General features: G+C 32.8%; 1 protein-coding gene across 3 annotated transcripts in view; it reads left to right on the top strand.

Moving 5' to 3' along the window:
• The window catches only part of LOC127708011 (uncharacterized), a 174,800-nt gene that overhangs the window by 129,965 nt on the left and 30,888 nt on the right, over positions 1–13,947 (top strand). For 2 of the 3 annotated variants that reach the window (XM_052212800.1, XM_052212802.1), the window contains exons 4-7: positions 5,631–7,362; positions 7,883–8,064; positions 9,550–9,723; positions 12,470–12,613. In XM_052212800.1, coding sequence (XP_052068760.1) covers positions 5,631–7,362; positions 7,883–8,064; positions 9,550–9,723; positions 12,470–12,613 — 2,232 coding nt within the window. Of the gene's footprint in view, positions 1–4,267; positions 4,442–5,630; positions 7,363–7,882; positions 8,065–9,549; positions 9,724–12,469; positions 12,614–13,947 lie in introns of all 3 variants that reach the window. The other variant, XM_052212801.1, reaches the window with a different exon arrangement.

Genomic DNA, 13,947 nt, shown 5'->3' with positions numbered 1-13,947 from the left:
TTAGTTTCTTTTGTTACCTATTCTGACATCGGACTCGGACTTCTTTTAAACTGGGTTTTACTGTGCGTATTGCGGTGTGTTTCTTTATTCTACATTGACTAGAGGTATAGGGGAGGGTTGAAATCTCACAAAACATGTTTAACCCCGCCACATTTTTGCACCTGCCCCAAGTCAGGAGCCTCTGGCCTTTGTTAGTCTTGTATGTTTTTCAATTTTAGTTCATTTATATGTTTGGGAGTTTAGTATGACGTCCATTTTCACTGAACTAGTACACATTTTTATTTAGGGGCCAGCTGAGGCCCACCTCCGGATGCGGAATTTTCTATCTGCGTTGAAGACCCATTGTTGGCCTACGGCTGTTATCTGCTCTTTGGTCGGGTTGTTGTCTCTTTGGCATATTCCCCATTTCCATTCTCAATTTTATAGAAAACAAAACTGTCGTCCGATATTGGAAACTTTTATCTACAAATGCCGTGAAGATCTATCTGATCAAAACAGACATAATTCTCTAAGGATTTTCTAAATCCGGAGAAAGGAAATATTTCCTGAAAATATATAAACCTTAGTTTTTGTTTTTTTTTTAACATCAATTCTTGTTTTCAAAGGGGAATTTAAGGGAATTATTATAAACGATGGAGGTGCGGATGCAATGTAATGAAATAGTTTACATGTATTTGATGAAAATTCCTAATGTATGGAATTAAGGGGAAAACATAAACTGTCAATAAACTCATCATAGATCAATAAGATTATCAAGGTGCAAAATGAAAAGAAGGAAACATTTGAAGAATATTCGATGACTATAGTTTACTTAGGTATGTAATAAAACGGTATTTTGAAAATATTGCTTCACACAATTCAATAAATAATTATAAGTACAATGTATGTCAATGAAATTAAGCCAAAACGGTATGCTAATTTTTGCCTTTTCGATATTTTTTTCCCAATGCAGTGTGGAAGATCACAACTTTGCGCAACGCTAGAATATAAGTTAAATCAACAGGTTATGAGAACCTAACTGAAGGAATCTTGAAATAAATTATAGAAATATTCTTTGAGAAAAGGCAGAAGATCGTGTGCACCTTTTACATTCGGGCGTGTTTGAAACTCCTGTTTTTGGCCTTTTAACTAATAAACAAAGAATAAGAGTACCATCTTGAATCATGCCTGTACCAAGTCAGAAATATGTTGTTTTCCATTCGTTTGAGCTTTTGATTTTGCCATTTGATAAGGGACTTTCCGGTTTGAATTTTCCTTGGAGTTCGGTATTTTTTGATATTCTACTTTTTTCAGTCAGATATAAACTTCATTTAAAAGTTTTGAGAATTAAACCTTTGAGAAAAGCTAAATATATGGGTCCATTAAATGGACCAAATAATCTGCGTTATTTGGTTACTGCATTAATTGTTCCCTTGAGAGATTGTTGTCAATACAATCGTCCAAAATATGTCAAGATTTAAAATAGCAGATTAGGTTAGTTTTTTAATAATATCAATTCCAACGCAATATATTATTATATATTTCAACGAGCAAAATATTCATACAGTATATCCTCCCCTCCGTCATGCTTCAGTTGAATAGGCCACGATATAATTAGACAGGTTGGTTATGTCGAGTAATTTTATTGGAAATCTTTATTAAGACCAGACATGACTACAAATTTATACATCCCGGACAACCAAACGGACGCCTACTGTATCAAGGGTATTACTGGTGGAACAGGAGGAATCAAGTTGACTATATTTCTATACCCAGATGATAAAAGAGGAAAATAAATTAATATTAATAAGGTTTAGAAAGTTATTGTGAGATATGTATGCGTTAAGATGAAAAAATACACTAATTAGGGATAACGGGAAGCAAGTAATGCCATCTAAATTTACAAGAATGTAATAAACAATGGCTCTCAAAAGTAAGGATAAAATATTTTTTAAAAAGACTTTGATATATGAAGTGAAGTCTGTTGTCAATTGTATGCAAGTTTAAAGTGACATGTAGACTTTGACAATTACCGTTGACCAATGTCCATTCTGGCTGATCTGTAAATGACGTTTCGGTTTGACGGACTTTTGTGTTTTATATATTGACACCCTAAACTACTGTACATGTGCCTATATGGACATTCTATGACATAAACCAATACATCACATAGATTATTGTCAAGTGCTTCGATTCTAATGTGATTGTAATATTAATATTGACTTACCAAATTATCGATGAATAATACAAAATAGGATTAGAAATCAGATAGACAGAGTTAAAGGTGCAATAGATGTCAGATTAATGTTCATTGATTTGACTCAAATTCTCATATTCGATTTATAACATACTTAAACGTATATCCAAATTACAATAAGTCTGAAATAAACAATTAAAAATGTATGGACTCGATAAGTATCTGCATTTCGTGTGTATTTCAGTATAGTTGCCACCTTATTAACCATTGAGATGACCTTCGAAGACTGCCGACGGTCATATTACCCGATAGAAACATAAATATAAATATAAATAGATAGCGACCACGAGCGGTTCGATTTGTCTTGGTCTGTTTGATTCATGGTATAGGTAAAAAAAATATATTAATCTTCGTTTTTACCTGTTTAAGAATCAATTTTTGGTGGATCGAATCAGTCAACGAAATGGTTCACCCTTGTTTCACTTTCAATGTTGATATTCGTTTCCTTTTAATTGCTGAACACGCCTAGTACGTGCCTAGCTCATCTCCAGCTAAAGGGTTAAATTAAAGGTCACATGAACACGAATTCAAAAGGTTGATCATGAATACATAAGCAATGTTTTTTTTAGCTTATTTTGACAAATTTGGGCTGACTGCTTATAACGAAAAATTGTTTCAAAATTCTGATTTTATTAATACTTGAAACAAAAAGAATCGTAATTTAAATCGTAGCTAATGCCCAACACCAAATCTTGTCTGTTATGCCTATGCCTCTTTCTGTGGAGATTCAGATAAATTCAGTGTTTACATATTTGGTTATAAGAACTTTGGGACTCGAACATACAAGATAATGTCTCATTGGTATATATTTATCCTATATTCTGAAAGTATAGCGATAAAGACAACGGTCTTAGTGATGTAATACTGGTTTGTGATAGAAATTACTAATGTGTTCATATGTTATTACAAAGGAGTAGGTAAGGGCTCTGAAATTGAAAAAAAGACGTAAAAGGATCCTAGCGAAAATTGTCAATTTTATGATGAGTGTCAGTCATATTTGTATAATTAAAATTAAAAGAAATACAAAACAAAACAAAAACAAATAGCAAATAACAACAAAGCCAAATTTGGTCGTTTCAGTACAATTATACTCGAGTAATGGTATTTTGACATTTCAATAAGTTTCTTCACATAAACAGGGGAGTAAATCTAAGGTTGCAATGAAAACCATAATTTGAGAATTAGACAATACCATTGCTAAATAAACAAGACGGCAAACAACAGCAAACTACTGTCAAAGATGGATCATCCAAATCACAGACTCAAGTGCTCTGGAATGATCAACAGTCCCTTTTCCTACGATGAGTTTATTATTCCACTAGTGATACCTGTCTTAATAGTCATGTCAAAAATTCTGAAGAGTCATATCTTGTATTAAGGATGTACTCAGGTGAGGTTTATGAATTTTTTGTCAGATGTTCTGACTTCTTTTGTGTTTTTCCTACGATACAGGGTAAAATAGTATGTCCCATATCACCCACTTTCTTTTCACAGAAGTCTTCAATAGCTCATAAAAAGATCATTACCAAAATTTAAGCAGATTCTAGATGTTCTTTCTTACGATTTGAGACCCTATTAATGTCAATGCTAAATATAAGGTAAACGTCCGAGTCAGCCTTTCCCGCTATTTAAAAAAAAATATCACAAAAAGGAGTTCCTTAACCTATCAATATTTTAGCTTATTTTGTTCCTTAACTAATTTTCTTTTAACTTACAATATCAATTTCGAATTCTAGATTTTTTAAATTTCACCTAAGTACATCCTTAATTCAGTAAAAGATAATGATGCGTCATAACATATGATTACGTATCATAAAATAGCGGATTGATTTAGGTCTCTTTTATAACCCTAAGGTATCACAAAATACATAAAACATCGGAATATGAAAATTTTCCAACAAAAAAACATGATCCAATTTGAAAACACCGTTTTTGAATAAAGGAAATTCGACATTCACCACCATAAACAATATTGACATTGACAAAACAATAAAAGTAAAATGTTTAACGCATTTTATGTTATTTCACTAGGACCAGTGGCAGGACAATGGGGAGAATGGGGAGCTTGGGGGGACTGCAAAAAGCCTAACTTTGGCACTTACGGAACTGGAACCTATCTACGTTCACGAAAATGTGATAATCCAGTTAATATTTGTGAAGGCGAATATTGCATAGGAGTAAATCAGACTGAAGGAAATTGCAGAGGTAAGGAATAATAGTACTAAGAGAACTTGAACTCAAAACAAGGCATCAATGTCAATTAATATTGCTTGATCACAACTGATTATTGGACTGTAATGAAGGTTCCTTAAACATATTTAATCAACAAAGAACAGCGTGAGATTTGTATAGTTTTATAACAAATACCTAATTCAAGTGTAGTAAAAAAGAACTTTATACGGAGAGAGTGGTTAAGAATGTAATTTATTGGTGGATATAATGTGATAAAAATTTGAGACAAAAGTCGTTTACCGATGTTCAAATCTCATAGATTCATTCAGAAAAAACAAACCTAGATTAAAAAAAACTTAGGCAATCACAAAAACTCCAGGAATCGAGACCGAGTGATTAAAGAGAGTGTTCGTCCCCTGGTTTGCATGTATCACCCATACACTGGTTTGCATGTATCACCCATACACTATTATTCGATCATTGATCTGTAGGCATGGAGATTTAATTTATATAGACAAATGTTGATTTCGCAAATAAATCCTATTTTGTCTAAAAATAATATTGATTTGAAATTCTCATGGAGGGAACAAAGATTTGGCAATATTGTTCATTCGGATAAAAAAAATCGTACTGGACAAATTACACAATCTGAACTTACGACGAATACCTTCGATTGTTTTTTTTTATATTTATTAACGGCCAGTGGCAAATATGTCATGTGGATTCAGGAAGAAAAAAATAAACTAAATATGAAATATTACAAGGTGAGTCGATCGTGCTGAAGGTCAGCAAATATGAATCGCCTCTCTAGATCTCTCTCCCTCTCTACATGTCGCAAAACAAAACGTACGCCTTTTTCATCACCAGTTTTACTACTCGATGGATGGGATAATTATACAAACGGTACCAATTTTTTTCTGCACCAGATGCGCATTTAGGGAATTAACGTCTCTTTAATGATGGTCAAGGCCGAAATATTTGGAAATCAAAAACTAATTACTAATTTTGTAAGTTTTTTTGGACTTTCACCTTTTTGAATTTACATTTGAGTTCGATACTTTAGTTTACTTTTTTATCATATTTCTATACTCTATTAATTTTTTATGTTTTCGATGCCTTTTTATGTTAGACTCTGGTGTAAACTTATATTATTCAATGAAATGAGAAAAAGTACCATCATTATGAATTTTTGGTATTAAAACAAATAAATTGTATTTTGCAGTTGTGCCTCCATGTCTTACATACCAAATGTTTAGCGACAAATTTCTTAAAAAAGAAAATGCTATGTCAATTTATACCTCAGCACAAGTAAATATATACCTTCTGACAAAAAACAAGTGTACGACGGCAACTATAATTCATACGTATTTTGAATTATACAAGATAACAAACATAACTGCTAACACAGAAGTGCAGGTCGGGGGGAAGGACTACAGTGTGAAGTTCAAGTTTAACCCAGGAGAACATGACATAGGATACTATCGTTTATATGCAAGGATAGGATATCCTGCAAGCATGGAACACTGGATGGAAGAATCAATGTTTGTGAAAATAGAGCAACCACCACCACATGCATTTATAAAAGGTGGAGCTGGAAGGACTATTGGTCAAGGAATCTCAGAACTTGACGCTCGTTCTATGTCGTATAGTTTAACTAAAGGACCCGGTGATCCTTCAGGTCTTATTTTTTCTTGGAGATGTCTTAATTTTGTCACACATAATATCTATAATCTACTGCAATTTGATATTAAACCAGTATTAGCTTTTAAGGATAAAAGTGATTATAAAAAGAAATGGTACGAAACTAACTTTGTTCTATATATAAAAAACAAAGTCGCATTCATCCATGGCTCTACACTTGCCGCCTTTGTAAATAACCTAAAACATTCTAATTCCACATGCATGCTTGGTAATGAGTTTTACGTCAAGGCTGAACTTTATAAATATCCCCCAGCCAAAAAACAGATAGACGAAACAATAGAAGCATACGATAATTTTTCTTCGACATCAATATCCAATACATGGAATGGGAGCAATATTACAACTTCAATAATGACAACACTAGAAACAACTGTTACTCAAGGAAATGATACTGTTAGTACATTGAGTAATATGACAACATTTGAAGCAATGACAACAACAGAGGAGACAACTACGCCAGCGCCTCTTTATGATCTGATAGCTCTTACGCGATTTTTTGAAATTGACTTTATGAATGACATGGAGTCAAAACCTAAATCCGAACTGAACAGCACAGAATTTGTCTTACCTTCTCAAGAAAATTACACACTTGTTTTAAACGAAATGTTAGAATTTCTAACAATTTTGTATGATGAAGAATCTGAAGCCTTTCTACAGGATACAGACGACTTTTTTGAAAGGTTATCTGATAGTTCATTAACTCTTGATAGTTTATATAAATTAAGTGAACTTTCTGGGTTGCCTGCAAGTGCTAATGCTACATTTTTTGATAATCTACTAGAATGGCTGCAAAACGCAAATGTATCGAAACAATTTGCATATGAGCTGCGGGATTTGTTGGATAGCTTTAGATATGTCCAATCTTACATCCAAAAAACAACAAATTTAGTAGAATTAATAGGAATCGAAGGATACTTCAAACTTGTCCTTGATGACTCTGGACAATGTTTGATGGATTATCTGGGAAATATATTTAACGGATTTGATAAGATTAACTCATTTGATTGGCATAAAATGAAAAATCAAGAAAAATATTACTTGAAATGGCTAGAGGATGATCTGTTCAACTCTAGTGCCTGTAAATTGTTCAACGGAATCGATGATGGAACCGGAAGTCTCACTGTTACCTCACAAGATGTCTCAGAGGGAAAGGGATTTTTAGTGTATTTAAGAGTAGAATTTGAGGAGTCGGTTAGTTATTTTATACAACATGCCCAATCAGTTTCTGGAAATCCCCCAGTACTGGCAATAGAGTAAGTACAGTTTTCAGTTCCAATTCAAAACAATTAGTGTCAGAAAATAACGATAATATCACCTGAGTAGACACAAAGATCTTACAAAGGTGATTTTATCCAAGTCGTTTTCATTAAAAACATTCCTTAAGCAAAGTTGACCTTTAGATGATTTTAGCTGTTCTTTTAAGGTCTTTTTTGGTCATATGGCTCTTTGCGCATTTACGTACTTAAACATTCTTTACTTTGAAACATTTCGCCCTTAACGTTAATCCAGATAGGCGATTCGAACGCTCCAAACTAAATTTATTTTCATTACTCAAGAATTGAAATTTTATTTGAAAAAAAGATTAATTCAGAAAATATCATAAATCTTTATTCAAGTATTGATATATCACGCAAAAAAGGGATGTTGTATTTGTTCTAAACGTTTAAGACCTGATCAAATCAAGCATGATCTAAAGAATAATCAAACCCGTACCGACGCATTGAATTCTGACCTAATGTTACTCTCTCAGACTTCAAATGTACTCTTTTGTAGATGCAGATTAAATTGCATGAAGAAGACAGCTTTGACTTCTATAATGTCGCTCAAATCTTCGTGTCCTTTTTGTACATTTGAACAGCAAAAAGGATTTAAATTTTGGTGGCGAGTCAAAGATTTTGATATCTTCAGTAGAAAATCAACAACAAATGATTACTGGCAATCTTGGATGCTATCTGGTAATATTATAAGCAGAAAAAAAATTTATACATTACATACATGTAGTCACTTCTCACAGGATGAAACTTTGATTAAATCTGTCGGACAGTCATTATTTTTTAGATGATACTTGATTAAATCTATCGGATAGTTACGACTTGTTAGATGACATTTTGATTTAAGCCGTCGGAGGTCACATCTTGTTACATTACACTTTGAGTAAATTTGTCGGGCTGTCCCTTTTTGTAGGATAACACTTTAATTTAGTCTGTCGGACAGTCAATTCTTGTTAGATGACACTTGAATACATCTGTCAGCAGTCACTTCCTGTTAGGTGACACTTTGATTAAATCTTTCGGGCAATCAATTTTTGTTAGATGACACTTTGATTAAATTTTAGACAGTCACTTTCTGTTAGATAACAATTTGAATAAATCTGTCGGACAATTACTTCTTATAGAATGCCACTTTGGTTCAATCTATCGAGCAGTCACATCTGCGAGATAAGCACTGTGATATCTATCTACACTGTTGGACAACCATATATTTCGATAGTTATGATAGTTTCTAATTTAGCTTGATTTAGGTCCAATACGTTTCGATAGATTGTCATATAGCTTGATATCGATTGTGACATCTATGATTGCGAGTTATCACCATATCTTAACTTGTTATCAGCAACATCACGGTTGTCAGTAGCGCAGCAAGACATTATTTCCTTCTGAGTGTATCCCATGTTTTGTGGGCATGTTGATTAATCTTCAGTAAAACGTTTTCTTGATCTTTGTTTTTTTTTTTTCGTTGTTATATGTGTCATTGTTTTATCTGTTGTCCTTAAGTTTTGTTTTTATTGTTCCCTTGGTAACTTTTTTCTCGCAGTTCTTCATGCTCAGTAGTAGTCAAATGATAAAACATACCCATTGGTAGTCAAATAATAAATCTTACTCCTTGGTATTCAAATGATAAATCATGCCCAGTGGAAATCAAATGACAAATCATTCTCAGTAACATTCAAATGTTATTTCACATTCATTCCTACTAATAGACAAATACCGATAGAATAATGTTTATCATTAGCCATGGTTGACGCCAGAGTACGAGTCAAGTGCACTGTCTTGTCTCCTTTGGCTTCTATCTTTGTCATTGCTAATCTCAACCGTAAAATAGAAGCCAAGATTGAAGAACACCAAGTTGCAAATATTTCATTCATAATTAAGATGAGAACAATTTTGTTTGGGGATCTCTGCAAATTGAGTGCAATGAATAAGTCACTTAGAGTCTCCTCTGTGAGTTAATGCAATAATATTTTTCTTGCAAAGGCATTGATCACACAGGGAATGTGATTTAGCGGTTTTATTGCAACCGAACTCTTTGCTTAATTAAATATATACTATCGATAACGTGACATTCATGACTTTATTTACATTCAATTCTGTTTAAAAAATGATTTATAGATCTATCGTAAATTTATCAAATGTAAATGCTTTGTTTTGTGGTAATCTTAGAATTGGAAAGCGATTCATTTGTTATGAAAGCCAACGTTTTGAATGCTAGTGCAGGATACCTTATAGAGGCTCACATGCAGCTTGCAACAGGGGAGACGAGCATTGGTATTTGGGCCGTCAATACAAACATATTACCGTATGGTGGCTCTTGTGAAATGGAGGATGCAAACTGGGGTAAGTTGGCTGAGATTCTTGCTAACAGAATGCATTTTTCTACTTTTAATCGTTCGGCAGATTTGGCTCTACATCATCATTTTATTTATTTTCAATGCTCTTTAACCTTCGTCAATCATTTTTCTTCGAACTGTTTGGTTTTCTGTGTGATAGCATCGAATGACTGGCGTTTAAGATCATGAACCTTGAGTCCTTGTTTTCAAAGGTATCTTAGGGCTAAGACATATCCTAAGATGGTCTTTGAACTTAGTCATTGGTGATGTTTATGAAAGTGACTTAAAACTATTGGATGAATTCGGAAAATTATCGTATAATTAAGGCAATAAAATATATCCTAACGACACTTACCAAAAAATTAATCCGGAATAATGATAAATCTGTTATAAGTTTTTTTTGGAATTTCAACCATAGATGAATCTTCCTTCATTGTATGTGATACGTCATTACATGTCAGTCTTTACAAAGAACTGCTGGGTCTTTCAAGTGCTTCACGAAATCTAAACTATGAACATAAATTTAATCAGCAATCAAATCATATTTTGTATTTTAAAAAAAAACGACTATGACTCAAAAAAAAATAACTATGACACTGATATTATCAAGATGCATAATTTCTTGATTAACATTATATCTGTTACATTTGGGGGACTTTTTTCCGCAAACAATCAACATTCTGACGGGAAACCACTGTTCACCTCCTCTTTTCTACTTGTTACTTTATTCAAAAGAAACAGATTTTATACAGGAGCTTCATACTTCGAACTTGAAATAAAAGATACAACATATACAGTTAAGTCTGCCTCCTTTCTTGACTTACATCTTAAAATGACAAAAGAGATGATTTCAGATTTCCAATAATGAACTTTTCATTTATTTGTAGCATACAAGTATATAAAGTAGAAACTAACTTTGGTTGATTTAAAGTCTTAGACATATCCTACGACGGTCCTATATGATAATCGTAAAGTTTTTCAGCTAAACTAAAAGCGATATAAATATTTACGCCTACACAAAAAAAAAATTAAAACAGAATTTCTATTTTTCTTTCTTGTTTGTTGACTTTTTGTATTTTGTTAAGGGGTTTTTATGGAGAGGGTGTAGTGGAAAGAACCAATTATATCAATTTTACACAATTGTTTAATTATAATCCCATATTTCTATAGAATAAATACGTCGACCTGTATTATTATTAATTAGAACAAACTCACCCCTTCTCGTCCAATGGAAAATCAGTTTTTTCCCTTCTATTTTTCATAATACATGGATTTCCATGCACTATAAAATGCTATACATGAATGACTTGTGATTAATTATGAAAGTGAACTCTAATAGCTACACTAATGAAATGAACAATCCCCTGAGGTAATTTCCATAAGAAAATAGCCTACTGATTAACGTTAAAAGAGAATGGAATTGTAATAAAAAAACATTTTGAACATTGCAAATGTTTATAATAGTACATAGATGGAACAAAACAAAACATTGAATAGGGGCAAAGGTGAAGGTAAAATAATCTTTAATCTTATTTTTATACCAGACCTTAGAGTCAATGTTTTTTTTCAAAGAAAACAATTACTGCTGATATATAAAGCAAAGAAACTTTAAAAAAAAAAAAAAAAAAAACCAATTCATGTACATTCATCAATAAAAAGTAAGTATCTGATATTGAATGATCATAATTTAGATATTTACTGAGTGAGTTTTATGATTATCAAAAAATATACAAATGTCAAAAAGCTGATTTATATAACATTTTGTGCTTTTTATAATCAAGAAATTTAAGATATATAAGTATTAAATTTTACCTGAAGCAGGAAAAATTCAGATGTTTAACAATTTATCCATTTTGTCCTCACAAAACTATCTCAGTGCTATTTTATTTCATCCATTGGAATGACCATTACATATGATATGTATTCCTTTTATTAACTATATTAACGCTTAATTATAAAAAGGGAATTCTTATTAAGGTTTGAATATTACAATAGGAAAGGATAATTTTGTAATGTCACTCGAAAGTGTTAATATGTTCTAAATTGGTCAGAAAATATTTGGTCATGTTTTGTGAACATTTAAAACCATCGACTACGCCTTGGGCTTTAAATATTCATAAAACATGACCACGTATGGTCTAACCTATACACAATGAACATTAATTCATTTAACTTTATTTCAGGACACCTTGTAAGATTTATCTTATAATTCTTTGTGATTTTTTCCATCCACTCTATCTATTCGATGTAATTGCCTTTTCCTCATATCTTTAACTGGATAGATGCTACGATGGCTTTTTAACATCCCTAGGCAAGTTAAACGCATATTCAGGACAAAATATGTTGATTTCATTTAGATATGAACTCTGCTTTGTACTTGACAAACATGATCAGCCTGATTATGTACGCCCTAGTTCACCGGAAGCAGTCCACAGATAGACATATATTACTACTCGAATACATTAATTCTGACTATGGTCCGACTAGTCTTGGTTAAAACGCACATGCTTCAGAAGAAGATGCAAATATCATTTTGCAAGTCTTTGATTTGACTCGGCCGTGAGTCGAGCCCTTGACTTTATGTACTTGAGGCGATGAGCACTCTACCACGAGACCACTAAGTTATGTTACATATAATTAATAAAATGTTCAACTGAATTTGAAAACGAAATACCCCAAACAAACTATTGTCGAGAAATGATTGAAATATTGATTTTAGGTAACAATATTTTTAAATATCCATTCCGTTTTAGGGGAAAAGAAAGTAACAACAAATGGATGGAATGACGAAGGGTTCCGAACCTCAACTGATACCAGTTATGACTGGAAAGAACAGCTGATTTATCGAATAGTTCAGACGAATTCTGAAGGAAAGGAAACACTTCTATATTACGGTTGTAAGTTGCATATACATTAAGTTTGGAATAATGTCGTTATGTTGATGATATGATATATTTTAAGTATTTTAAGTCCTAAATAACTTTCTATACATTGGAATATATTTGCCTTGTTTAAAAGAGGGACAAAAGATACCAGAGGGACAGTCAAACTCATAGATCGAAAACAAACTGACAACGCCATGGCCAAAAATAAAAAGACAAACAGACAAATAATAGAACAGATGACACAACATAGAAAACTAAAGACTAAGCAACACGAACCCCACCAAAACTTGGGGTGATCTCATGTGATCCGGAAGGGTAAGCAGATCCTGCTCCACATGTGGCACCCGTCGTGTTGCTTATGTTATTACAAATCAGGTAAATAGGTCACATTCGTGAAAAGGGAAGGGTATTGTAGCTACGACATAAGGAACATATCCGATATCATCTGTGAAACGGTTATTCCATAACGGTCAACCAACTCGTGATGGCGTCCGTAAAATTTACGAAGGGATGATTTCAACTTCACAATTTGGAACTCTTGGTTTAATAGCTTCCTTGTGAGCAGCAATCCTCTATCAAGGAAATCATGATAGGAAATACAAGCCGGGGAATATCGTATCAATTGGGAGATAATTACTCCGTATGCAGGCGCTGCTGTAATGTTGCTACATAGAAATGGAAAATTCACAATTGGGAAGCTGAAATCATCTCTTTTGTCGTAAAGTTTTGTTTTCAACCGACCCTCATTGTCAATTTCTAGATGTAAGTCAACATAGTCACCAAATTTTGTATTATTTAGTGATAGAATATCATCTATATAGCGGAACGTAAAGATAAAGGATATTGCTAACTTCTTATCTTTCTTCCTATGAAGTTCCTGTATGAAATCAGCCTCATAATAATAAAGAAACAAGTCGGCAAGAAGAGGGGCACAATTGGTTCCCATTGGAATTCCGACAGTCTGTTGAAAAACACGTCCTCCAAACGTAACAAATATGTTGTCAATCAAGAAATCAAAATGTCAAAAATAGGCGTACAGCAGTCAACATTGTGTTATAATCTTAATCACTATAAAAACAAACAAATATGTCAGCAAAGAAAAACAAAATGGCATAAAGACAAAGCACAAAAGCAAAAATGAAAGACAGGAATACAAAAAATGACATCAGCACAACAACACATTGACGGGATGCAGAAGTACCGAGTCAAGCCAAAAGGAAATTATTCCAACATAAACTAGCAATGAATCTTCAGAACTACAAACAAGAGCTTCCTGAAATTCGCTACTAGGTTTTATTGAACATGCTTTAACGTGTAAGCGTTTTCAGATTTCTTTACATTCAACT

The sequence above is a fragment of the Mytilus californianus genome, unplaced genomic scaffold, assembly GCF_021869535.1.
Source record: "Mytilus californianus isolate M0D057914Y unplaced genomic scaffold, xbMytCali1.0.p SCAF_7, whole genome shotgun sequence".
Lineage (NCBI taxonomy): Eukaryota > Metazoa > Mollusca > Bivalvia > Mytilida > Mytilidae > Mytilus > Mytilus californianus.
The sequence above is the reverse complement of the archived record's forward strand: the minus strand, read 5'-3'. Positions and strand labels throughout refer to the sequence as shown.